The following is a 27,930-nucleotide window of genomic DNA, read 5'->3' on the forward strand; positions in this document are numbered from 1 at the left end:
CATATGTCTTCCTCAAGTTCTCTTTTCTCAGTCAGCCTTTCGATAAGTCAGGAGCAGATGGCCAGAAAGTCTGTCCACTGAGGATGGCCCCTCATCCTACCAAGATTTTGTCCCCTCTTCCCTCTGGATGAGCATTGAGAGCTATTTCTAATGTTATCCTTCTTCAAGAGACCTGCCTCCCACTGAAGGGGCTAGTTTGGGGCTATATGATCACGAAAAGAGAAACAAACCTAGAAACCCAGGTTCCTTGTTTGTCACAACATTCTCCAAGGTTCTCTTCAGCAGAAGCAATTCAATAAAATGACTTTATATTGGGCAACACGGATTCTCACCCCAGCCAGCTCACTGGCCTCACTTCCCACATTAGTGTAATGAGAATGATCATCATTATCCTGCCCACCTTTCAGAGGCTTTACATAGAAGAAATAAAGTGGGGGAAAAGGACTTGAGGTGTCAGAGGTGTTCTGAGGCTGAAGGGTTTTTATTGACATGCTGTTTCTCCAGGTTAGAAAAACCCTGGATGCCACCATGCAGACCTTACAGGACATGCTGACTGTGGAGGACTTCGATGTCTCTGACGCCTTCCAACACAGTCGATCTACAGAGTCTGTGAAGTCAGCTGCCTCTGAGACCTATATGAGCAAAATCAACATCGCCAAAAGGAGAGCCAACCAGCAGGAAACAGAAATGTTTTATTTTACAGTAAGTGACCTCTTGAACCCAGAACCCACTGCTGACCTGCTGGCAGTGACTTTTGGGGAGCAGCCCAAGCTAGTGGAAGCCAGCAAAACCATGTGAGTCAATTAGAGCTAAAATTTTCCCGACATGCTTCTCAAATTAGGTAAATTGCCTGGCTTGGCTTTGTAAAATGCAAAAAAATGAATGACCAGTGGGGAGCATCAGCATTGATTCTGGATTGATGGTTATTGCAACTAACATAGGAAAAAAACCAGAGAGTTGTGTTCAGTAACATGTGAAGAAAATGGTGAATGGAACCTATGGGCAAGCCCTTAGGTAACAGCCATAAAGTTAAGTGTATGGTTGTCGTGTTGAGGTGTTTTAATTTGGGGTGTGGGCTTTGGAAACCATGTCCTGGGTAGTCTATGCAAATTACTGGTGAGTTGTAAGCCCTTCATGGAAAATCCCAGATCACTTCCTTTCTATTCAGTTGGTGCGGGGAAGAACAAGAATAAAGGGCATTGGGGCTTTAGTTCAACATGGGTTTAGTATACATAGAATTTGGGAGTTGTAAGGGACCTCAGATCTGATGCTTGATCTCATTCAGTCATATCCCTCCCAAGAAGTCATCCAGTCTCTGCTTGAATAGCCCCAGGATGAAAAGTTCCCTCCATCTCCAAATAGCCCTTTTGTTTTGGCCTGTGACTGGCTGTAGATATTATAATGTTTTCCCTCCTCTCTATTATCTTCAAAAATCTGTTTCACTAGGATCTCTGGTCATTGATCTTGATCCTGTTCTCTGAGGCAACCCAGAGAGATTAATGCCACAAAACAGTCTTTGGCTTGCTGGTAGGGAACTGGGTTTTGATGTCTCCAGGCTAAATATACCTGATTTTGTAAATCCTGCCTCATAAGCTTTCATTTTGAGTGGCCTCAGCATCCTAGGCTCTTTCCCGAACATATTCCTCTTGTTGATGCCTGTTCTAAAGTCAACAGCAGTCTAACCAGCACAGAATAGAACTAAACTTCCAACTCCTTCCTCCCTAATGCTTTTCATATGTCCTGAGATCATATTCTTTTTGATTTGTTTTTATTTTTATTTTAAAAATTTTAATTCCAGTATAGTTAACATACAGCATTATATTCGTTTCAGGTGTACAAGATAGTGATTCAACAATTCTATACATTACTCAGTGCTCATCATGCTAAGTGGACTCTTAATCCCCTTTATCTGTTTCATTCATTCCCCCATGCTGCCTCCCCTCTGGTAACCATCTGTTTGTACTCAAGAGTCTAGCTTTTGGGTTGTCTCTTTTCTTTGTTCCTTTGTTTTGTTTCTTAAATTCCACATATGAATGAAATCGTACGGTACTTGTCTTTCTCTGACTGATTTATTTCACTTAGCATTATACCCTTTAGATCTATCCATGCTGTTGCAAATGGCAAGATTTCATTCTTTTTTATGGCTGAGTAATATTCCACTGTGTTTGTGCGCGCATGTGCAGGTGTGTGCGTGTATACATACCACGCCTTCTTTATCCATCCATCTATCAGTGGGCATTGGGCTGCTTCCATAATTTGGCTGTTGTAAATAATGCTGCAATAAAATAGGAGTGTATATGTCTTTTCAAATTAGTGTTTTTGTTTTTTTTTTTTTTTTGGCTAAATAATCAGTAGTGGAATTACTGGATCATGTGGTAATGCTATTTTTAATTTTTTTGAGTCACTGTCTACCACAGTGACTGCATTGGTTTGCATTCCCACCAAGAGTGCAAGAGGGTTTTTCTCCACATCTTTGCCAACACTAGTTGTTTCTTATGTTTTTTATTCTAACTGTTCTGTGAGGTATGAGGTAATATCTCATTGTGATTTTGATTTGCATTTCCCTGAAGATGAGTGATGGTGAGCATCTTTTCATGTGTCTGTTGGCCATCTGGATGCATTCTTTGGAGAAATGACTGCTCATGTCTTCTGCTTGTTTTTTAAATGGATTATTATTTTTTTTTATCTTGAGTTGAAGTTCTTTATATATTTTGGATAGTGACCTTTTCTCAAATATGTCATTTGCAAATATCCTTTCCCATTCACTAGGTTGCCTTTTACATTTTGTTGGTTGTTTCCTTTGCTGTGAAGAAAGCTTTTCATTTTGATGTAGTCTCAATAGTTTATTTTTGTTTTGTTTCCCTTGTCTCAGGAGACACACCAAGAAAAATGTTGCTACAGCTGATGTTAGAGATATTACTGCCCATCTCTCTTCTAGGATTTTTATGGTTTCAAGTCTACATCTAGGTCCTTAATCCATTTTGAGTTTATTTTTTGTGTATGGTGAAGAAAGTGATCCAGTTTCATTCTTTTGCATGTAGCTGTCCAGTTTTCTCAGCACCATTTGTTGTAGAGACTGTCTTTTCCCCATTGCATATTGTCTTCTTTATTGTAGATTAATTGACCATATAATTATGGGTTTATTTCTGGGCTCTCTATTCTGTTCCATTGATCTGTATTCTGTTTTGGTACCAGGACCATGCAATTTTGATTACTACAGCTTTGTAGTATATCTTGAAATATGGGGTTATGATAGCTTCAGTTTTGTTCTTTTTTTTTCCAGATTACTTTGGCTATTTGAGACCTTTTGTGATTCCATACAAATTTTAGGATTATTTGTCTTAGTTCTGTGAAAAATATTGTTGGTATTTTGGTAGGGATTGCACTAAATATGTAGATTGCTTTGATTAGTATGGAATTTTAGCAATATTAATTCTTCCAATCTAAGAGCATGGAATATCTTTACCTTTGTATTCAGTTTCTTTAATCAGCGTTTTGTAGCTTTCAGAGTATAGGTCTTTCACTTCCTTGGTTAAATTTACTCCTATATATTTTATTTTTGGTGCAATTATAAATGAGGTTGTGTTTTTAATTTCTCTACTACTTCACTATTAATGTATAGGAATGCAATAGATTTCTGTATATTGATTTTGTATCCTGTAACCTTTATGATTTAATTTCTCAGTTCTAATAGTTTTTTGGTAGAGGCTTTAGGGTTTTCTATGTATAGTATCATGTCATCTGCAAATAGTGAAAGTTTTACTTTTTCCTTACCAATTTGGATGCCTTTATTTCTTTTTGTTGTCTGATTGCTGTGGTTAGGACTTCCAGTACTATGTTGAATATAAGTGGTGAAAGTGGACATCCTTGTCGTGTTCCTGATCTTATGGGAAAAACTCTGTTTTTCACCATTGAGTATGATATTAACTGTGGGTTTTTCATATATAGCCTTCAATATATTGAGGTATATTCCCTCTAAACCTAGTTTGACAAGGGTTTTAATCATGATTGGATGTTGTACTTTGTCAAATGCTTTTTCTTCATCCATAGCTTTTATCCTTTCTCTGTTGATGTATTGTGTTGACTGATTTGTGAATATTGAACCACCCTTGCATCCCAGGAATAAATCCCACTTGATTGTGGTGAATGATTTTTTTAATGTGTGATTGGATTTGGTTTGCTAATATTTTGTTGAGAATTTTTGCATCTATGTTCATCAGAGATATTAGCCTGTAGTTCTCTCTTTTTGTAGTATCTTTAAAAAAAAAAAACTATTTATTTATTCATGAGAGACGCAGAGACACAGGCAGAGACAAAGGCTCTCCATGCTGAGAGCCCGATGTGAGACTAGATCCAGGGTCTCCAGAATCACACCCTGGACCTACGGCAGGCGTTAAACCGCTGAGTCACCCAGGGATCCCTCTTTTTGTAGTATCTTTATCTGATTTTGGTATCAAGGCAATGTTGGCCTCATAGAATGAATCTAGAAGCTTTTCTTCCTCTTCCACTTTTTGGAATGGTTTAAGAAGAATAGGTATTAACTCCCAATGAACAAAAGTCCAGGGGCAGATGACTTCACAGGTGAATTTTACCAAACTTTTAAAGAAGAGTTAATGCCTATTCTTCTCAAACTATTCTAGCTTATTCAGTTTGTTGGCGTGTAATTTTTCATAATATTCTTTTTTAACTAAAATTACATATTTAGTACACACACACACATATGTATCTATATTTAAAGTTGCTATCAGTTAAATCTTTATTCCCTACATACTGTCATTAAACCAGGTTACCTTCCTCCTAAAGGTGATGCCTTGGGTAGGTCTTATGTTTGTTACCAATTACCAATTACCAATTACCAACTAAATCCTCTTGAAGGATTTAGTTCGTGGCTCCAGACTGTCAAGGTCTTGTTCCAGTTGTTCAACATATGTGCTGTCTCTTCAGACCTAAACCTTATGTTGTCTGCAGGTTCAGTGAGTGTGGCTTTCACACCTTCAAGTTTGTCAATAAAAAAAAAACTAGGGGGTATGCCAGAGCCAAGGCCAAACATAGAGCTATTTAAAACATGCCATGGCTGAAATTGATCCGCTGATCAGAACTTTTAGATTGTGGTCATTTAGTCACAGACCCACCCAGTTCTGACATCCGGCTCCAACTTGTGATAGGCCTTGTTCAATCCCTTGTTGAAAACATGTATAGCATTTCCTTGGTCATCACTGTTTGACTTTGTTGTTTTCAAGAAAGATAATAAAACTAGTCTTAGTGAATGAGCCTGTGCCAATTTCTGGGGTTCTCCACTTCCACTCAAGACCTACTGTGTTTACAAAGAAAATTTTATGTGTTACAGAGATTAAGGAGCGCATATGAATATTAATGAATATTAATTCACTTTAATTCATGTTGGCAGCAGAAACAAAGAAATCTGGGTGGTAGAAGCAGAGAAGGGGGTCTATCCTGCTGGAAATTAAAAGACAGAATTCACCAATGTTGATGATTAAGGGTCATGGATGTTATATTTTAATTTTAATATTTAATCTAGCAACCTGGTTGGCTAGTACATCTCATAACTTGATGTTGTGACATTGTTTTAGGCATTTTATTTTATTTTAAAGATTTATTTATATATTTATTTACTCATTTATTTATTCATTCATTCATTCATTTATTCATTCATGATACACATAGAGAGGAAGAGACACAGGCAGAGAGAGAAGCAGGCTCCATGCCAGGAGCCCGATGTGGGACTCGATCCTGGGACTCCAGGACTGCGCCTGGGCCAAAGGCAGGCGCCAAACCGCTGAGCCACCCAGGGGTCCCCTGTTTTAGGCATTTTAAAGGACATAATATTCCTTTTAATGCAAACATCAATACAATTTGATGGCATTCTTTCCATGGTGGGTCATATTTGAAGCCTGGATGAAGCTTGGAAAAAGTAGGCAGAACCCTGGGGTATAACTTCCACTAACCAGTAAATAACCCACCGAGATGTGAATTATTTGTTTGGGTTAGAGCTTCAACTATCAGGAGCAGCAGGGCATGATGGGGAAAATACCTGCTTATACCTCAGCTGTGCTTCTTATGGTGAATTTTTAAACATGTGATAAGAGCAGAGGGTGTTGGAAGCATCCACAGAGAGCCTAGAGAAGAGCAGTTATCACACTGAAGTATGCATTCGAATCATGTAGTAAGCTTGTTAAAAACATAGATTCCCAGCATACCACCCACCCAGAGGTGGGCCCTGGAAATTATCTGAATCGGTCTGGTATCTTCTTCAGGTATGAAATTAGTGACTGCCAGTATTCTTGAGGAGGAATCTGCATTTTGACCCTCTCCCCAGCCAGGTTGGAGGCCGCACCACACTTGGAGAAAGCTGAGTCTACTGTCATTTTACCCTGAGGAGGGCAGGGAGTAATCTGCTCAAGGTGTATACCAAGTAGCCACAGCTCTGAGCTTCTGTCTCCTTCTGACTAGAATGGGAATGACAACGCCCCCCCCCCCAACTTTTGCTATCCAGAATTGTGATGAGGACCAAAGGTATAAGCCTGAAAACTGCCAAGTGTTCTGCAGGTGCAAGAAGGAGTACTTATTAATAAGACTAGGTCCTAGGACCCAAGAAGGATTATGGCTGAGGAGAGAGGACACACCACCTCCTGCCAGCCCTGCTATTCCAGAAACCTATCAAGTTGGGGCCAGGGTGGGATGATCCCAATCTGATCTGTTCACATGTCAGCCCCCATCCTATGGGCCTTTACCCTACAACTGTCTTCAGTGCGACAATGGTGATTTTCCAGATGTTCCTTTACAGGTCATACTGGGCTGTCTCAAGCCTCTATGGTTCACTTGTTTGCTCCTCTGCACCCCTTTCTGAGCATTCTGGCTTGGGCAATAAACTGGATTTCTTTGTGAGAAACTAGCTGGCAACTATGGGGCAATCATACCATCCTGTGCCTTCATTTTCAGGGCATTTGCAATTGCTGTTGCATCTGCTGAGAATGTTCCTTCCCCCATGTACCCATGTGTACCCACATGGCCCTTTCCTCTGCTTCTTCAGGCCTACATTCCCAGGGCAACTTTGCAGTGAGGGCTGCCCTGGTTCATAGGCCCCCATTCCTGCCTTATCTTTATTCCTAGCATTCACCAGCAGCTGACTAATTGTGTATTTCCCTTTCTTTATTAGCTGTCCTCTCTTCTGTGTCAGCCCCTACAAGGTCAGGGCTTCGGCACACTTTCTCAGCACTGGCTATATATGCCAGGCACAGCTATAAGCACCGGGGAGCCCAAAACAAATTGGCTGTGGACCCCACCAATAGTGGCTCACAGTCTAGCAAAACACGCCCCAGTTGAGGGGGCTCTGGGCCTGTGTTTGGGTGATACGGTGTGGGCAAGGAAAGCTGGTACTTGTGTGTAGGTGTGGTTGAGATCCCGCTGAATTTGGGCACAGGTGGATGAGTTTCTGTTCTGGTGGGTCCTGTCCCCATGTACCACTCTGAAGTGCATTGTGCTTGACAAGGTCCCTGAACTAGAGGCAACCTTCAGGTCCCAGGGCCCCTGGGCAAATCAGTTCCCTATGCTAGCCTCACCTGTGTCATCTATAAAAAGAAGAAAATTGTATCCCCCAATGCAGTTCAGGTTATTTTAATAGGAATGTCTTTAGGGACCTGCATAGCCTTTCCTCCTTCAGAGTGGGGCCAGATGAAAAGAAAGGCTCGATAGGAGGCTCCTCTGTGACACATCTGATAAAGCACTCTTGCCTCTGCTGGGTGCCCCCAGAGATGATTCCTATTTTTATTGCCTGTGGCCCAGAAGCACAGTGGAGCCTGATGACTAACGAAGCCATCTGCTAGGGACCCCCACAGTCCTCACCTGACAAAAGCACCTTTCACTGCTCACATTCCCCATGAGCTTTCATTATATTCCGCAAAGTGGCCTGAAATTCATAGGCCGGAGAACCATGCTTGGCAGAGCTGGGGGCTGATGGAGAAGAGCAGAGGAGCAGGTCGGAGGCCTCTCTTCTCCCCATGCTGGAGTCCTGGAGGGTGACGTGATCTCCCTTTGACCTCCCCAGCACAGAGGTTGGTCCCAGAGGCAGAGACCGTGTGACTTGGCCCTACTGTCTGTAATGCCCCTGTGCTTTGTGTCTTACAGAAATTTAAAGAATATGTGAACGGCAGTAACCTCATCACTAAGCTACAGGCCAAGCATGACTTACTCAAGCAGACCCTGGGTGAAGGTGAGTTGGTTGGGCGGTGGAGGCTGTGAGGAGGGGTGCTTGTTTTGTTGCGGTCCTTTAAGACATTTCAGCCTTTAACATGGGGCATGTGGCAGAATGAGGCCTGGTACCAGAGTCAGCTGGCAGGATGGGGCAGGCTGGTATAGATGCCGAAAGGGGTGTAGTCTGGCTGCAGAAAACACGAGGCAACCAGAAGTATTAGTTTGGGTTTTCGGGGAGGGTCCAAGGCAAAGTGATGAAAAGGGTCCCCAGTGGGAAGGGAGTGGGAATCCAGGAGCACAGAGGTTTGCACTGATGCTCATCAGCAGATATTGTTTGCCAGGAATACTAGTGGAGTGCCTGGCCAGGAGTCTAGGTCCAAAAAATAAAAATTCATATATGTAAGCAAAAGTTTGATCCTTGAGAGTTGTGGGGAGTAGATTTAAAATTACCCAAAGGCCTCCAGAGCCGATTGAAATAAAATCCCAGTGCTCTGGGATTTGGTACATGAAGCCTTACATCATTTGACCTCTGCCTGTTTCTCTGACCTCATTAATCATTGCTCCAGCCATACTAAGCTTTCTGCCGTTCAAAACTCATTGAGCTTGTTCCTGCCCCTGGGCCTTTGCATCTGCTGTTCTCTCTGACTGGAATGTCATTACCCCAGATCTCACTGTGGGTGGCTCCTTATCCTTTAGATGTCACTTCCTCAGTGAGACTCTTCTTGCCCCCCAACCTTAAGAAATCACCACCTCTGTCCCAAAACTCTCTCCGTTTGATTTTCTTCATCTCACTCATCACCATCCTTTTTATTATTTGTTCATTTGCTTATTACCTTTGGTCACACCTCCACCCCAACAGTATCATATCTTCAATCTTCAATAAATTTTCTTGTTTACTTTGTTCACCACTTTATCTCCAGTGCCTAGAACAGTGCCTGGCTCACAGTAGGGACTCAGTTAACAGTCACTGAATGGAAAGGTCATCAGGACATGCACTAGGCTCCAAGTCAGGGATGGTCTGCAGCAAATCCTGGTGGACCTAGAAACTGGTGTGCGGCTCAGGTATGCGGAGAGGAACTGACCTGGGGTTTCTGAAGTTGCTCGGCGCTACTTGGAGCTCCACATCCAGATATATTCTTATATTCTGTTGGAGAGGGCTGTTGGCTGAACAATGTGCTCTACCTAAAGGAAAAACAGCATGGGGTCTGGGAAATAGGGGACCCCAACATGAGAGAGATGGAGGGAATTTCCAAGGTGATGATACTAGTAGATCTCAAGATGACAGCTTGAGATCAACCGAGTTTTTCAGAGAAGGAGGAATGTGACAGATGAGAATCAGAGCGGGGCATGGGGCTGGCGCTCATTGGCCAGTGGAGGCTTGCCACCCACAACATGTCCTTGTCCCCCTACTGAGTCACTCTCTTCTCCAGATGGGTGCGCATTCTAGTGGCTCTGCTCTGGCCACCGAGTCTTCTCTGACACTGTCCAGTTGGCACCAATCAAGTGGGTAGCTAGGATCTGCGATGCTTGGCCTTTGTGAGCCCTATGCTTTAGAGGAAACAGAAGTTATAGTTTCACAGCCTCAAGGCTCCTATAATCTTGTATGGAAACAGTTCATGAATTCGTAAAAAAAACAAATGACATTTGTTAAATGACATTAAGTCACACACCTGGTTAAATGACCAGGTGAACACTGCAGACTCTGAGGGTATGATCCAGGAGAGGAAGGGATTACCCTGGGCCCATTTCAAGAAAGATCAATAACTAGGACTTGGAGAAATAACCAGGGTTTTGAAACTAGTATCAGTAGAATTTTTTTCAATTGGCTCTATGGACATATAACTTACATACAGTAAAATCTACCCATTTTGCATAGAAATCAGTTTTGACAAACATATACAACCCAGATCAGGATATAGAACATTTCTGTCACCCCCAAAGCTATTTTGTAACCCTTTGAGGTTAATCCCTCACCCCCCCGACCCCAGGCAGTCACTGATGTGACTTCTTTCTATCAACATAGATTAGTTCTGTGACTTCTAGCTGGGGAACTTCTGGGAGTGATGAAAATGTCCTGTAGCCTGATTTGGGTACTGGTTGTATGGAGGTATATACACTTGTCAAAACTCATTGACTGGGGGTAAGAATGGGGAGGAGTGAGTTGCAATGGGCTTTTTTTTTTTCTTCATTTTCCCTGACAGCCCTCTCCATTTTGCCCATCCTGACATTTCCACACTGGGCCAGGTGAGCAGGGCTGCGAAGGAGTAGGGCAGCAAAGAAGCCACCAAAGCAAGGAGAATGGAGGGGAAGGGAAGAGCCAGAAAGTCCTAGAGAGGAGCTCAGATACGGTGACAGGGGCAGCTTCCACAACTAGCACTGAAGTGGAGGATTGGTTTTATGGCCCCTGGCCCCAGGGCGGACTGGGGGATGTTTCTCAGAGCCATGCACCAAAAGGCAGGTCCATATGAGTTGGTAGTTAACTTATATTTTCAAAATCGGGTGCCCTGGATTTAGAAAGCCAGATATTTGTTTAAAAACTAAGATCCCAGATTAGAAAGTGCTTCTCCTCAGCTCACCCATGCATGCTATCTGATGCAACCTTTTATTACTGCCCTTGCCTGAATAGCCTTAATGAAATAATAAAAATTAGTTTGGATTGGCATAACTCCTGACCAATTTGGTCTTCCAAGTTTCTTTAGCCTTCAGCTCCACCTTGCTCTGAGATATGATTTACCAGTCCTCCTTCTGAGTTTTAGGCCAAATAGCAATGAAAAACCGCAGGAAAATGCAATTTCTGAGGTATAAGGGCTGCTAAGGAAGAGCCATTGAGAAGAATCTCCAGAGTCCTGTTCTCTAGTAAGCCAGCCATGGAAAAAAGCCATTGTGCTTCTTTGGAATACTGGGATGGGTCTTGTTAGACTGGTCGATGCTGAAGAGATTTTGGGTTTTTATTTAAAAGATAAGACTTTGTTTTAGGAGCACCTGGGTGGCTCAGTTGATTGAACATCCAACTCTTAGTTTCAGCTCAGGTCACGCTCTCAGGATCATGAGATCAAGCCCCACGTTGGGATCTGCACTCAGCATGGAGTCTGCTTGGGATTCTGTCTCTTTCTCTCCACACCACCCCTCACCCTGCTGCACCGCCCCTGTACTCTCTCTTTCTCACTCTCATAAATTAATTAATTAATATTTAAAAATAAATAAATAAAATAGACTTAGATTTATGGGAAATTTGCAAGGATAGTACAGTTAGTTCTACTCTACATCCAGTATTTCCTGTTATTGACATCACTGAGTAGGGTGTATTCGTCATAAGTAATGAACACAGGTACACTGTTATTTCTAAAGTTAATAAATTACCAAATTACTGAAAAGAACTGCAGCTGAGACCAAATCTGGAGTTTCTTCTGTATCCTTGCTGCCTGATAAGGGTCGATGTGGATACTCTTCCTTCACTGTGTGAAAGGGAGGGATGTGCATTGACTTACATTGGTCAGATTCTTGCCCATTGGACAACGGGGGCATGAAAAAATTGGGCAGACTGAATCTCTGCTCCTTCACTCTGCTGACTGTCAATCGAAGATTCACCTCTACCTCCACACACTGACTCTTCCATTCAGTAGTAAGCTCTTCTGGGAGTGGGCTGGGGGAGGGTTACACCTGCACCAGTAGACTTTTTATGTCCTCAGAGGGCTATTTTGTATTGGGAGGGACACTCTGGAAATTTTGGAAACAGGTAAGAAATCCATGGCCAAGCAGAATACTTTGAGAAGTTACAAGTCTTTTTATTTTTTTTATCATTTTTTATTTTATTTTAAAAATATATTTCTTTTAAAAAATATTTAAATTCAGTTTGCCAACATATAGCATAACACCCGTGCTCATCTTATACAAGCCTTTAAAAAAAATGAAATGTATCATGTAATCCATTTCTCTCAAGGACTGTTTTGACAGCATAGTTCAGAGAAGCCACGAGTTAGTGGAAACACAAGGTCTTTTGAGTTGCACTCACTTAGAAGCAAATTTTTTTAACATGGTTGATCCCAGACACACAAGTCAAAAAGCTTCTAGGTGCCCTGTGAATCAGCATTCCTTGTTGTAAGTGTCACTGCCACATCTTGGAAACAAGAACACACCCCTATATCCCCCTTGGCTGTTGCTATGCTGTTTTATTGGCCAGAGGATTCTTAGTTTATCATTATGTCTGAATCTTAGATCTCTGACCTTTTTACTGCTCTGGGTAGTCTGTAAGCTCCAGGGTTTATAACCAATATACGAGTGGCTTTTCAGTTTACTATAGCTCTTCAAGAATGCATAGTGCATCGTCTATAAAAGGGATGGGACATAACCTTTTCAGACCAAGATTTAATAGCACATTATGGAGCCAGTGTCCACCAGGACCAGACAATCTGACCCTTCTGAAAACGACTGAGCCACTAACTATAAAATATGTTTTTAAAAATCCCAACAGATCTCAGAAGGTGAAGGGTAGAAAATTTTTGATTTCCGATATTTGCTACAAGTTGAGAAAACAGATTCCAAAAGATGTTGATCATGTGGTTCTTGAGAGCTAGAATATGAGTTTAAAGCTGAAGGGGAATATGTTCAATTCTGTGCTAGGGACAAGTCTGCCTTGAGCATTTCTGACATTCTGCTGCAGAACTTGAATGCTTAGATTCATCCCTCCCCACTTATTCCCTTCCTGCCCTTATCTGTCCATTCATTATCCAAAAGCATAGGTGCTTTGCTCAGCCAGGACTGGGGGTACAGTGAACATAAGACAGACAAGGCTCCTGCCCTTATGAGGAAGGCAGACCCCAAACAGTAAACAAACTACTAAATAAAGAATTATAACCGTGGTAAGTGTCATGAATGGAGATAGAGGACAACTGTGTATATGGGGGTGGGGATGGGACGCAGGAGGGGAGACTTGCTTTAGGTTGGGTAAGCAGGAAGGCCTTAGAGGGGAGTGACATTCAAGCAGAGATGGAAGGATGAAGGAAAGAGTGTCAGGGCAGAGGGAACAGTGTGTGTGAAGCTGGGAAGGAACACAGCAAGTCAGAAGTAAAAGGAGGGCAGTGTGGCTGGACCATGGCGAGCACGTAGAGGGGTGTGTGATTTTGGAACCAAGAGAGGGTGGAACAGGAAACACCTCACAGGTTCCCTTTGGAGTCAGAGTTACAGCTAACTGTAGCTAACTATAGGAAATGGTGTGCTTGATAGTACAGGCCATTGGCTGACCTCTTTGATGGGTTGCATTAGCTGCAACTCGAGGTCTTAGGTCTATGTGAAACTGTCACTTGACATCTGGTGGGAATTTGACTGAGGCTCCAGACACATAATCACAGTAAGCAGAAGAGATATTTCCATTTTGCCTAACTTTTCTCCTTTCCTGCTTTGGTCTTTGGCTTCATTTCAACTAATTGCAGTCACTCTTGTAACTGCTTGTGGCATTGGTCAGGATTGTGTGTTGATTCCCTTCAGGTTCTATTTTCAGACCTCTGTTCCTCTCTTCTTCCCCTCATTTCTGTCCCTGTTCTCATTCAGTCTTGTTGTCTGTAGAGAACATAAATGCTCAGTTCTCTCTTCTAAAAAGTCCTTTCATGTGAATGCTGGATGGGACTCTAGAGTCGAGCTCTCCAGTATGCGGCCACTATCCAACACTTGAAACGTGGCTAGTCTGAATTAGGATGTGTAAAATGAATACCAGATTTCAAAGAGTTAATACAAAAAAATATTTTATGAGTTTTTATATTGATACATGTTGAAATGACATTTTCATGTATTAAGTTAAATACAATATGTTATTAAAATTAATCTCACTTATTTCTCTTCGATTTTTGTAATGTGGCTGCTAGAAATTGTGGCTTACATTATATTTCTATTGGACAGCTCTGGCCTAGAGAGTCTCTGCTGCACCATAACAGGAATGAAGTACTGAATCGTGCTGTATGGATAAACCTCAAAAGCATATGCTAAATGAAATCAGCCAAATGCAAAAGACTGTGGATTGCATGATTCAATTTTTTAAAAATATTTTATTTACTTATCTGACAGAGAGACAGCACAAGCAGGGGGAGCAGCAGGCAGAGAGAGAGGAGAAACAGGCTCCCCGCCAAGCAGGGAGCCCAATGTGGGGCTCGATCCCAGGACTCTGAGCCGAAGGCAGACGCTTAACTGACTGAGCCACCCAGGCACCCCACATGATTCCATTTTTATAAAAATATCCAGAATCAACAAATCCATAGACATAGAGAGTAGATTAGCAGTTACCATAGACTGGGGATGGGAAGAAGGAGTGGCTGTGAATTGGCAGAAAGGATCTTTTTTTGTGTGAAGGAAATGTTCTAAAATTGAATTGTGGTGATGGTTGCATAACTTTGAATATTTACTAAATAACTGAATCATACATTTCAAATGGGTGAATTTTATGCTGTGTAAATTATGCTTTGATAGAGCTGTTAAAACGAAGGCAGTGGCCAGTAGTCTGGGGTTCCAGGGAAATAGAAGATCTGGGGATAAGATTTAGGGAGTCCTTGGTAAGCACTTAGGTTACCCAGAGAGGGTCTGTAGGAAGAGATCTGTTCAGGTACACCTCCGAGGGCATCCCCTCCTTTGGAGGTCAGAGCCTGGGGAGGTGAGGAGACAGCAAGAGAAACCGAGGAACAGCCTGGAAGGCAGGAGGGACACTGGGCACATGCAGGGTTGTGAAAATCAAGGAGAAAGCTTTGTAAGAGGAAGAGAGCGATTTGCTGAGGTGATGGTGCCGAGAAATCAGGGAAGGGCAGAGAAGACCGTGGACTCGGCCCCACGGAACAGGCAGGCTCTGTGGATGGTGAGGCCAGAAGCCAACCTCAGTGTGGTGAACAAGAGAAGCAACAATGCCTCCCAGACAGCTCCTTCAGCAGGCTTTGCTGTAAAGGAGAGAAAAAGGGATGGAGTTAGAGGGAGAAGGGGGGCCCAGGGGAGGCTTCAAAGCTAGGTTTGAACATATAAACATGTTTATATGCTGATGGAAATGATCCAGAAGAAAAGAGATTGGTGATTCTAGAACATGTTTATATGCTGTTGGAAATGGATCCAGAAGAAAAGAGATTGGTGATATCCAGGGAAGGGGGCGGGGCACCTGCAGAAACAGAGCCCCGGAGAACAGCAGAGGGGCTGGGACCCAGAGCACAACGAGAGCTGGGTCTTGACAGAATCGGGACGCTTCTCCAGAATACTGGAGAGGAGAAGAGGTAGAGGGTGGACAGGCAGGCACATGTCGGTGAGTGCGTCTTATGGAGGCATGCCAAGATCTGTCTTACTGATTTTCTTTTCCAGTGAAGGAAGCAGGAAGATCTTCAAGTGGGAATGAAGGCAGGAGGGGTGTGGGGGCAGGGGTGTGACTGGTTTCGGAACAGCAAGAGGTGTCTTATGGCTGCTGCTCTTCAGGGCCACACATATGAGGGACACTCTAACCAACCTTTGTTGATGGAAAGCAGCGAGTGGGTTCTTGAGCTTTGGCATGCACAAAAGGGATCACCTGGGAAAAAAAAAAAAAAAAAAAAAAGGGATCACCTGGAGGACTTGTTAAAATGCAGATTCCTGTCTTCTTAGCTCAGAGGTTCTGATTCAGGAGGCCCATGGGAAAGCCCCCAAATCTGCATTTTTAATAAGGTTCCCAGGGATCCCTGGGTGGCGCAGCGGTTTGGCGCCTGCCTTTGGCCCGGGGCGCGATCCTGGAGACCCGGGATCGAATCCCACGTCGGGCTCCCGGTGCATGGAGCCTGCTTCTCCCTCTGCCTGTGTCTCTGCCTCTCTCTCTCTGTGACTATCATAAATAAATAAAAATTTACAAAAAAAAAAAAAAAAAAAAAAAAAAAAAAAAAAAATAAGGTTCCCAGAAGATTCTAATGCAAGTGGCCAGCAGGCTGCAGTTAGAAAAATCACTGAAAAAAAAATGTATGTGAACAATACAAAATGAAGTTTATGTGAACATAGCCTTACAGATAGGAGGCCCTGGGGATTTAATAAGACTCAGTTCTTTCCAGCAGACCATTACTTAGGCATAATTAGATCTCCCATTTTGCAAATAATCAAGTTCAGTTGTTTCTTGTCTTTAGAAAAAGAGGAATGTTTGCTGGTTAAAATCAGCAACAACAACAACAAACGATTAAACATCAATGTGTACTTTTCTTTCCAGGGGAGAGAGCAGAATGTGGCACAACCAGGTAAGAGTTGGGGATCTTGTTTTTTTGCACCTGCTGCCTGAGGGTGGGGTATGGGAGGGGGCCGGGGGTGCCAGAGAGGTGGGAAGGCGGGAGGGTGGGAGCTCAGAGAAGCTGGGCTGTTTTTAGAGTGGGATAGCTCTTCCCCAGTGTCTCCAGGGGGATGGTGTGGCTGTGCTGAGAGAGAAAGCTGGCTGTTCTGCTTGTCCTAGCCTCGTGCCGGTGAAGCCACGTCCCCTACAGGCCAGTGATGGGGAGGGCGCCTTTCTCAGCCGCTGTGGGAAAGCGGGGTCTGGTTCTGTTGGCGCCTTCCCTCTGGTGGGACAGTAATAGATACTGTGGAGTGGCCGAGGACAACCAGTAGAGGCCAGAGGCTGTGGGGTAGCCGTTGACCTGTCTCCCCATCTGTTCTATGGCTGCTGAGCAAACTGCCCAGCCTAGGCAGACGGCCCAGCCTGGGGTCCTCATTTGCCAAGGCTTTGGATTTGGCTCATTATGGCACACAACTGGGCGTATGCATGCGCACAGCCACGTAAGCGTGCACAGATACCCGTACTGCCCGCACCCTGGCTTCAGACCTCCTGGGCACTTGGATGGACTGATGGGGGAGTCCCTTGCTAAGAAAATAACAAATGGGCAACTTCTGCTTTCTCTCCAGCTTGCTCAAACCTTACCCTTTCCGCTTTTCCCTGAGCAGACCAGAGCCAGTGAATACTTTCCACTCAGCAGCTGGTAGCTGAGGGGTTGACTTTGAACAACTGGACCTTTCCTCTTCTTTCAGAGTGTTTAGATCCATATGCAGTCCTATTGCTGCCCTGGTTGTTCCTTAGGGTCCATCTCTTTCCTTTCGAGTTCCCAGCAAATAGTTATCCCACTGCCCAACACAAATTGAGCCAGTGGCCCAGAATCCTGGAAAGTGGTTAAACTTGGCAAGGGAAAAGATGAACCCTCAACTCCCTCCTGCTCATCTGGAAGAGAGCTGGCTGGGAAGAGGCTTGGAAAGCTCCGAGGTTTTCACTTTGCCAGGCCCAGGATGGGGGAGACAGAGGGCTTTCCAGAAGCTTAGCTGTACAGCTGTTCTTCTGGGCCCTGGCAGTCTGGGAATATCAGGATGATTCACAATGCCAGGCAAGGACCTTCCAGCACAAGGGTCAGCAGATGTGCAGGGTCACTTTCTAAGAACCTTTCAGAAACAAACTCATTAACTTATTTAGTTTTCCTGGCAAAAGAATGTTGTCATAGTCCCCAAACAACAGAAGCCACATTTTACACCAAAGTCTGCAAATAGGAAAACAGATGGGGGATGAATTGAGCCATCCCTCACTTCCTCTTAATTCCTAGAACTCATGCAAAGGAAGATGGTTCCAGCAGATTGCAGGAGAGATCTGTAATCGAACCCTTGGCCAGGTCCCAAGGTCTACCTCAGAGAAAAGTTTAGGGTTGTTTTTATTTTTTAAATTTTTAAATAAAGCCTTCTGAGATTTAGTCTTCCACACCCTCTTTGACCTAGGGCCTGGGAAATGCAAGCTGCAACTACAGACCTCCCACTTAGATATGCTACACTAAACTGCAAACCCAGCCATCTATACTCTGGCCCTTGGCCAAGGTCAGAGGCAACTTTGTTAGTAAACTAAAAGCTTCCCCTTACTTCCAAAAATTATTTAAAACTTGTCTGCAATGCTCTGCCAACTTGAAGTGGTTTTTAATTTAATCCTAAAGGCCCTGAGTGAGATGTTTCTATGCTATGGCTCTCTGTGTCTTCCATGGTTTCCTGCCCAAGGTTAGCGTCATTTGGATGATCCTTTGAGCAGGTCCCTTCAGCCAAGTTTGCTGCTGGCCTTGTGTAGACAGACTGCTTTTTGCACGTGGGCTGCAACACATTACATTTTTTCCCTCACATTTAAGAACCTGATCTTAGAATAATCCCAATTCATAACCCTGTAGCTAGGTGGACCAGATGCAATAATGCACTTGAAAAGTATGTGATAAATGGCACAGTAAGATGCAAACATAAGCTTTGATTGTGATTATTCTAACTCCAGACTGGCTTCCCTAACCCAGGGTAGCTTGTCCCTGTGGTCAGGATTAGTGGTGAAAGCACATGAGATTTCTTGTCTAGACAGATGCACCTGACAGATACCCATGCACAGCTTCCAAGGGCCCAACTGCCAATGAACTACAACATTGCCACCATTTTGGATGTTAACACCCACCTCTTTCGGGTTATCTAGGGAATATTTTCGTCACTGTCCTTTTGATCACAGAATAACTTTGAGGCCAATTCCTATGTTGCCAATGTATGTTAATTTTCATCTTGATTGAAAGGCAGAAAGGGGACATTGGTCTCTGGTTTCTCTCTCTTCCTCTCTGTGGCTTTCTCTGTTCCTGTTTTCCCTGCCTCTCTCTTTCTTTCCTTTTTGCTCTGCAACTGAGCAGCAGAAGAGATGGAAGGCTTAGGCTGCCCCACTTTCCTTGGCTGAGCTGCCCCCCTGCTCCCCGCTTTGTGCCCCACCCAGCACCTCAGTAAGTCAAAATCGATGTGATGTCTGCAAAGTTGGGATAGCTACGTTTCCTTGTCAGAGATTTCCAGTCAGTACCCAGAACACCACACAAGGAAAGAAATCCCAGTGTGATTTGAATAGTCTTTGCTTTCTGGATTGGACAGGAGAAATGGGAAAAGTATCCTTTTCCCTCTTCATTCCATTTTGTAAACTTAAAGAAAAAAAATTCCTGAAGACTTATTTTAAGAAACCCTCCAGCTGGGCACCCTAGGTTTTTTTTTTTATATTGGGTGTCCAACACCTGCGTTAAGAATCTCTACTTTTGCTGGCCAGGGGAGTTTAACAGGTAACTTAAAGCAACTGCTGGATGTTCTGTGATAAAATCAACTTCCCAATTTCACATTCACACCAGAATCTTAAGGAGGAAGAGCTGAATTCAGCTCTCAGCTGCAATTACATGTTATGGTGTGACTCTTGGAAAGTTTCTTAATCTCTCATGGGCTCATTTGCCTTATGTTTAAAGTAGACTTAATAAGTCTCGCCTACCTCACAGGGTCATTGTGAGGGTATCATGTAGTGTGAGATAAGGCAACCATCTGAGAATGTTCACAAATAGAAACCCTAAACCTGAGGGAGACAAGACGGCACAGTTGCTGTCCTCAACTTATTCCTAATCCTAAGACTTAAAACCTGTGGCCTTGTGTCACATCTTTTTCTTTTCTTCACACTCTCTCTTGGCATTTGGAAACTCAAAAGCAGATCCACTGTAAGAAGTACAACCCCTACATACCCACATCCTCAAAATATCGGTAACCGATGACAAAGAAATGACAAAGGACTTAGCTAACCAAATTGACATAGATCCGAGATGGGCTCGAAATGGTCTTGCCTGTTGTTTCTTTTTAAAATTTTGGTCTGTGCTGTTATTTTGGTTCCAATGTTTGGGTGGCATGATATTTGGATTCAGCTGTGTCTTTGCCCATGCATGTCCTGGAGCTAGCAGCATTTGCTCAATACTCAAACATGTAGGAGAAGCTGATGATATTTCCCTAGATGGCTGGGCCTCTGAAGAAGACACACAACAAAGCCAGTGAGCAGAGGCAGCATGAATCTCTTTCACCTTAATTGGCTCCACAATCCATGAGATTTCTTGCCCATTCACAGAAATCAGTCAAGACTTGGGGGACCAGGTCTTTGCTCGTCACGTGTGGACATTATCTGTGCCAGGCTGGGTCCCCACTTGTTGCTCCCCAAATTGTGAACCAAGCCATTTGAAAATGAACTGCCTCTCCCAGTTAGGGGCCTCCTCCTAACCTCAGAAAGCCCTTTGCCCTGGAAGGCTGGCAGCATTGAGTCAGGCCAACTTGGGTGGCGAAAGATGAGCAAATAAGCCAACACAGGTATATGCATGGTGAGCAACTCGAAACTGGTCCAGTGTTTGTGGCTGTTTGACTGTTCCTGATGAACTGTGTTATGGTTTCCCCTCCCTGGAGCCAAGAGTGGAGCCCAGGGAATGGAGATCCTCAAGTAAAGCAAGACACTTTCAACCTGACCCAACAGGTCCTCCACTGGCAAGGGTTAATGGGATGGAATGAGTCCTTGGCTGGAAGTGAACAAGTGGCCTCAGGCTCCATGACTGGTCTGGTGGGAAAAATCTTGGCATTGGAGCCAATGAGGCCTGAGTTTGGGGCCTGACACTGCCAGCTCCCCTCTTTAGGCCTCAGCGTCTGCCTCTGTAAAATGGGGGTGTCCATACGGGGTGAGCTAACATTAAGTGTAATGATAGATTTGAAAGTGCCTTAATCAAAAGTGTACTTGACTAAAGCACAGGATATAATCATCACCCCAGGTCACCTGGGGACCCCAAAAAAGCTGTAACCTCCCTCCAGGAATCAATTTCTTCATCTCTAAAATGAGAATAATAATTGCCTGGCTCTTAGATCAACGAAATAAAGATTAGTCAAGTGCATTAGAAATGCCGAGAGGCATTAGAAAGATCAGTACCACGGTACATTGGGAGTTGAGACTTGGTGATGAATTTAAGCCAAGGAATGAAAATTAACCCTTCCAATCATCATTGAAAGTCTCTTGCTTTCTCAGGCTGCAGATTACACCTCTCTCCCCTGGTTCCTCCTCCATCTGGTCAGCTTTGCGGGATGACAGCCTCTGATTGGAGTTGCAATGGTTTCCTGGATACATACTATTTCCCTCTTGTGATCTAGAATGCATTTGTGTTACACGAGCGTTGCTCCTGCCTGACACTGTGGGTAAATTAAGATCCCTGTAAACATCCAAAGGCCTTCAGATGGAGCATTGGACACCAATGTGCTGGGGGCTCAGGGGTTTCCATTTGCATTTTGTGTTCTCCTCCAGTCATGGGTTTTAAGAGCGTCTTTCCCAGTTGTATGTTTGCGTTGGTTGCTTTCTTGATTTCTTTTGTTCCGTTTTCCCTAGGCCCCCCTGTCTTCCCCCTAAACCACAGAAAATGAGGAGACCTAGGCCTCTCTCAGTGTGTAGCCATAAACTATTTAACGGCTGTATGGAAGCGTTTATTAAGGTACTTGCTGGGGAGCCACGGAGTCCGCGAATGCACCCAATGTAATGGCAGCCTTTCTCCACCTCCTCCCCTCGGCCAACAGCCCTGCCCAGAACCAACCGGACCTTTCAGTTGTGCCCTGGGCCAGGCCCTGGGGCAAGCTAGTTCCTTACTGCAGCCTGCTCTTAGCTTTAAGTGAGGGCTTCTGAAAGGCAGAGCTGCTTTTGTCTCTGACCAGTTGATCCTAAGTGCTTTCCCGTGATCCTCAGCCCCAGGGGAGGGATAAGATCACAATGCAGCCCAAGGAGTCCAGGTGGGATTGAGATGCCAGCGCAGTGGTCCCCACCAGCCAATCTCTCCTGCTTCAGTGACTGTGGTCCTAGCTAGGCCCAGGGACACTTAGAGAAACCACCTTACCTCGCTTCACACCCACACCTCCCAAGAGATTGGTTGGAAGCAACACAAAGAAAATCTCTTGGGTAGCAGTGTGTTTTTATACCAGTATTTTTTGGTTGAGAATATACCGGCAAAGGAAACACATAAAATTTTTTGAGAGAAAACTCTCCTACCTTATTTTGCTTCTTGTTAAGCATTTTGAGAGGAAAGAGAAGAGCAGAGGTGGTCCCTTAAGAATTCCAGATTAACCCTGTACATCCTAAACTAAAAATGAAAGTGTTTCAGCCCAGGAAGTTTCTCTTGTCTCCTGGATGCTAAGGGCACAGGATTGAGGCATCCCAGATAGAATGAACGACTCAAGGCAACTGAAGCTGGCCATAGAGTTGCAAAAGGTGACAAGTGGGGGAGATGCTTGAGGAACACGAGTCAGGGGGAGCAGGGGGGAAGGTCTCTGCCAGTTATTTGAGAGCCCTCCATTTTCCAGTGAAGACACTTTCTGCAGAAAAGATAACTGGTGTCAGTCAGGAGGAAAGTAAATGCTCTTGGACTTTACTGGTGATTTTGGAGTCGTGGAGGCTGCCCCTCCCAGACACTCGCTCCTCTGTCCTGACACACTGTTCACAGGAATTGCAGGATGGGGGTGAGGGAGGGCAGAGGGCATGCATGGGACTGTGGGCAGGGCCAGCAGCTGGGGCTGCACAGCTGTCTCTGCCTGCGGGCTGAGGTCTGGGGAAGGGACAGGAGGGGCAGGGGGTGGTGGAACAGTAGGGCACCAGTCAGGACCATCCAGGGGTGGGCACCAGCAAGAGCTGCTTTAGGCCACCTCAGAGGAGTGAGGCACAGAGGATCCCAGAAGGAGGGGTACCACTGGGTGCATCAGGAAAGAGGTACTGTTTGGAGGGGACCCCCAGGGAGCAATTTGCCATCCAATAGGTCATGGGAAGATACAACTGAGTCAAGAGTCCTTCTTTCCTTTTCTTCCCCTTCTGTCGCCACCAAGGCTTCTTCTCATTCCCCCTTGTCCTGGGAAAAGCCACTCTCCGTAGCTGAGAGGGGACTGAGGTGCACATTGGCTATTCTCCTTGCTCCCAAGGAGTGTAGCTTATGCTTAGGAGGTTTTCAGCACAGAAAACTGAAAGAATAGGCTATCTGGGACAAGCACTCTGTGAACTCCGCATGGAAGCAGGTGCAGTGAGTGCTCAGAGCAAGAAGAGCCAGGAGCCCCAGAGCACAGGAGGCTGCTGGTGAGGCTTTGAGGGAAGGATGGGAACAGAGTGGAGGGGAAGGAGCAAGACAGGAGTCCCTGAAAGGAGAAACACAGTGAATGAAGGCTCAGAGACAGGCATGCCTTCCTGAATTTGCTCAGCTCTTTGGAGACAGATGATCCGTCAGGGCACTTGGAAGGAACTGACTCTTACCCAACGGGACTTGAGAATTAGGTGTTCTGTTTAATGAAACAGTCTTTTATTAGAAAGCTCCTACATAGAATGTGTGACTGTCAGAAAGTCTGACTTTATCGCCCTTGATAAACACATCACAGCTTCAACCATGTTTGCCCCTTGGAGGAGGTAGTCACTTGGGAAGCCACATTCTTATTCTAAATATATCATCATTGGTGCCCTTGGTCAGTCTTCCTTAGAGCCTGATGCGTGGCCCTGGTCAGTGGTGCCAAAACCTCATATTAGAATGGACATCCTGGCCATTGGAAGGAAAAATGTCATTCACTTCAGCTTTGCAACACCACTGAAGGGACAGAATGGCCAGAGGCATATGCTACGGGGGTGCTGGCTGACTGGCTCTCAAAAGCCGCTTGGCACGGGTCATGTGGTTGGAGTAAGTGCACACTTGGTCCCCTCAAGGGACTAGTTGAAAGGATAAACACTTATTTGACTAAAAAAATCAAAGAAAAATGGTGTATCTGTTAAACACAAGTGCATTTCTTTATGGTCACACTGCACTTTTACCACATACCATCAGGGCAGTTCAACAAACTCTTCCACGAGAAGAGTGTAACTCACGTGTAGCAGGGTCTCACCCTCAGGGATGGTTAGCTTCCAGAGACAATGGAAAGGCAGTCATATAATATATTCAATCCTTCAATGTTTGGGAATGGAATTTAATTTTCTCTTGAAGACTCTGCATGAAAGGAGAATGCCCAGCTTTGAAATGTCAAACCTGTGAACGGCTTTTCAGTAAAATGACGTTGCTGGAACTCTGTGATTATGAGCGTTTAGTGGGCCAGGAGAACATCCCCAAATTAAGAATGACGGATACGTTGATGGATTTCTAGAATCCTTGGAATTGGCCTTTTTCAGAATCCTTGATTTTTTTTTCCTTCTCAGAAGAAAACTCAATTTTTCTTTTAAATTTTAAAGTCCATTTAAATGTTATCATAAATTTTGGGAGTGAGAATTCCCCACCGTGTTTCTGTAAGATGAGAATATTGATTACTTTCCTTATGAGTGTGTGACGAGATCAAATGAGCTAATATGTGCCATGTTTCTAGAGTGCTCCTGGCATAGAGTAAGTACTATGGAAATGCTGGCCATTACTGTGGTCACTAGCTTTTAGGAGATTGCTCATAGAGTCTCATCTGATAGACCCTTTGCTCAGTTCTAGGATTCAGGTAGGTTTAGCCAACATATTAATTCCAGTTGTGGAGATGATGGGGACTGGACAGATGACACCAGCCAGAAGGTACACACCCTCCACTTTCTCAGGTCAGCCTCTCAAGGAGCCTGGATGATATGTAGCTCCCACCCCAGAGCCTGACCTGCTGCACATGTGGGAGAAAGAACACACAGGGCTCCCCTGAAAATGGGTAGCTTCATTGGCTTTCGTGAAAGTAAAGGCTCCAGTTCTACCTGCAAGATCCTAAAAGCGTTTTGGCTCTACTGTCCTCCCTCCTCCCAGGCCTTTCTCAGCTTTGGGGTTCCCTGAGGTGTTCTCACTGAGAGTAAGAAGGAGAGCAGAGCCAATGGAGACCCAGGAAAAGCTACCCAGGGTGTTTGGTAGGAAAGCATGGGAAGCTGTTTGAATTTGGAAGCAGGGAGATTCCTGTCAGATTGTATCCAGAGGGCACCCAATAGACACAATCTTGGTGAAATCGCTTCGTACTAAGAGTGAGGTTTCCTGAATTGACTTCCAGGGACAGTGTCACAGTAGATGCCTGAAGGTGTGTGTCCCTCCTTCTTGTGGATAGCTGTGCTAACCTTAGGGGGTCTTAGGTAGGCCCCTGCCCCTTGGTGAATGAACAGCCCCTGTGTCAAGGAGAAGCTAAAGGTGGGATCAGGAAGGTGCTCAGTACACACCATCCCTGTGCTCGACAAGGATTGATAGAGGCCCCTTTGCCACCCAGTATCCATGGCAGGCCCACCAGCAGGCTGGCCAGGGGCAGGGTGCAGACTCTTAGGTGGCCCTGAGGGCGGGGGTGGCCCTCCCCACCAGCAGGCTGGTTGGCAGTCCCCCCAGGACCGTTGCTGGCTGCCATTGCATTTCCGCGTTCACGGACTCTGAAGGATCTGCTTACTCTAACTGATCTTACTCCTGCGTAATCTTTTCTTTTTCTCCTGCTCTGCTGCCTGTTTATTTTTTGTTATCAGAGGAAGAAGAAATGCTCGAACCAGGAACCAGGTATTTACTAGAAAGGGCCGTTAGTCCCATTCAGCTGGATGGAACCTGTCTGTAGTACTGACTTCTAGAACAGGACCCACCTCGTGTGTCGCCTCAGGGTCCATTGTATCCTCCTCTCCCCCTGACTGTCATTAACCAAGGAGAGAGCTCACAGGTGGGGTGTGGAGGAACTGCAAAGGCACCGAAATTCGTGGGTTTGTTTTTTTTTTCTGTCCTTTTGCAAGAACATACTACGTGTGCCTTGCTGTTTCCTCGCCTGAGGAGGTTAGTAATTTAATTTGGCCCCTTTTAAAGAAAGTTTAAGAAAGATTTTGGGCTCTTTAAGTGACCCGGAAGAATAGGTCAACCAGTCACGGAATCCAAGAGAAAACTAGCCCTTGCCCAACTCTTAATGGCCACAGGCCCATCTAGGAAAATGTAATTGAAAATACACTCATCCCCTGCCCCTCCCCCATGTGTATGTTTAGAATTGCATCTTATTCAGCAATTTTGACTAAGTTGGCCATTCAATGGTCAGTGGCTCACATTAGCTGTTCCTAGTACTTTCCCTTGTAACACATTTATTGTTAAACAAAGTATCTGCCTGGATGTTTAGGTTGTAACCCCATGAGAAGACTCGGCCCCCTTTCTCAGAGCTCAAAAGGACCCTTGGGGCCATCCTTGCTTCCCATAGTGTGTTCTTATTTCAAGCATCAGGTACTGCAGTGCTAGAAGGAGGCCTTGATCCTGCCTTTTTATCCTTGAGCACTGAGAGGATAGGGTTGAGCGGGGGCAGAGTGGAGAGGAAGGCAGAGCGTTCTTCAGGAGCCAACGCCAGCCCCTCCCTGGGCAGTGGCTTCCCTCCCCCTCCCAGATGTGCCCTTCTGAGCCCTGATTTCTTCCTAGCTAAGTAAGAAGACAGAGCATTTCTTGAAAATTATCGTAGCTATGCCTTTTTCTGCACATAATAAGGTTTTCTATTTTAACTGTTTGTGGAGACTTTAAGATTAGCAGTTCCTTGCTTATTTTCCTACTAATCTGATGGTACTAATATTCTGGCTTGAGTTTATTATCTGTGTTTGCAATGTCTTTTTTCCTGTGTTGGTTGCCAAGCCCAGTACAACTCACATTTTTTTTTTTTCCTTAAGGATTCAGGACAAGCTATACCGCTTGTAGTCGAGAGCTGCATCCGGTACATCAATTTATATGGTAAGCTCAATCTTGGGGCAGTGTTTTCAGCTTTCTCCAGAACAGGTGCTGGGCTGTTCTCATAGGAAATGAGATTTTAATTCATCTTGGAAGATTTCCTGTTACTCCCCTGCTTCCTAGAGAGAAAACACTTCTTGGCACAGCTGCTATGCTGAGTGCTCTTTTGAGCCTTGTATGTCTGGGGATGAAGGTGGTGGTGAGAAGACCCAGAAACTGAAAAAAACAAGGATCAGGGAGGGCCTGGATAGGAGAACCATTTCAGTTCCTTCGTGTCTCCCAGCTGACCTTAGAGGTCTGTGTTTTGCATACTGAATGTAGCTGGGCAATCAGTCAGTTCACTGACTCTACCAAGTTCCATTAAGGAAATAAGAGTGTCTGAGATTTGCTAACCTTGGTATCCCAGAACTTCCTTTGTGCTTCCATCTATTCATTCATTCATTCACTCCTCCAAAAATGTATTTTCAGAGTGCATAGCAGGCACTGTTCTGACAATGGGAGTATAAGCATGAATAAGACAGGTAAGGTACAGGCCCTAGGCAGCTTACGTTACCAATTAGAAAGGCCAGGAAATTAAACAGAGAAATAATAAAATTTCAGGTAGTGATAATGCCAAGAAACTGAATGAAAAGGGGATAGAGAATGGCTGGAGAGTAGTAGGGCTGTTTTGGCTAAGGCGGTAAGGAAAGACAGCTTTGTGGGGGTGACATTTGAGTAGAAGAAGCCAGCCGTTAACACGGCAAGTGTAAAGGTCTAATATGGGAAGGAAGGGAAGTATGACTTGATGGGAATGAGCTAGGAGGATGGGATAAAAGACACAGGTGGTAAAGATTCAATATTGCTTAGGGAAAGACATAAAAAAGCTTTTTTAAAGCACATACTATGTACAAACCAAACTAGGAATAAAGCCGTTTAGAAGTAAACACTTTTCTAAATTATAATGTGAGAGTTATTTTATTTTATTTTTATTCTATATTTTTGGAGAGTTGTTTTATATAGAAAAACTGAATGCGAGAGAAAAGATCACAGTCACCTCATGCCCATGAATTCCCATTCAAGATGGGATAGCCCCTTTAATTCCTTTAATTCTATAGGTTACTGTTCAGTCCTGTAGGTTCCAATCCTGTGTTGTTACTGTTATGTCAGGTGTCAGGGTCTCCTCCTTATTATGGCTTTGTAGAAGCACACACACACAGACACACAAAGATTTCTTTTCCTTAATAATTTAATGTCCCCAAGCCCCTTGACCCACAAGCTC

The 27,930-nt window shown here is 44.4% G+C and overlaps 1 protein-coding gene across 7 annotated transcripts in view; it reads left to right on the forward strand.

Moving 5' to 3' along the window:
• The window catches only part of SRGAP3 (SLIT-ROBO Rho GTPase activating protein 3), a 253,258-nt gene that overhangs the window by 185,254 nt on the left and 40,074 nt on the right, over positions 1-27,930 (forward strand). For 2 of the 7 annotated variants that reach the window (XM_049098635.1, XM_049098636.1), the window contains exons 9-14: positions 505-702; positions 8,146-8,230; positions 16,397-16,424; positions 18,858-18,944; positions 25,457-25,487; positions 26,615-26,675. In XM_049098635.1, the coding sequence (XP_048954592.1) occupies positions 505-702; positions 8,146-8,230; positions 16,397-16,424; positions 18,858-18,944; positions 25,457-25,487; positions 26,615-26,675 (490 nt within the window). Of the gene's footprint in view, positions 1-504; positions 703-8,145; positions 8,231-16,396; positions 16,425-18,857; positions 18,945-21,022; positions 21,332-21,376; positions 21,480-25,456; positions 25,488-26,614; positions 26,676-27,930 lie in introns of those variants that run through there. The other 5 variants (XM_025450903.3, XM_049098637.1, XM_025450904.3 and 2 more) reach the window with 4 other exon arrangements.

Source organism: Canis lupus, chromosome 20 (genome assembly GCF_003254725.2).
Source record: "Canis lupus dingo isolate Sandy chromosome 20, ASM325472v2, whole genome shotgun sequence".
Taxonomy (NCBI): domain Eukaryota; kingdom Metazoa; phylum Chordata; class Mammalia; order Carnivora; family Canidae; genus Canis; species Canis lupus.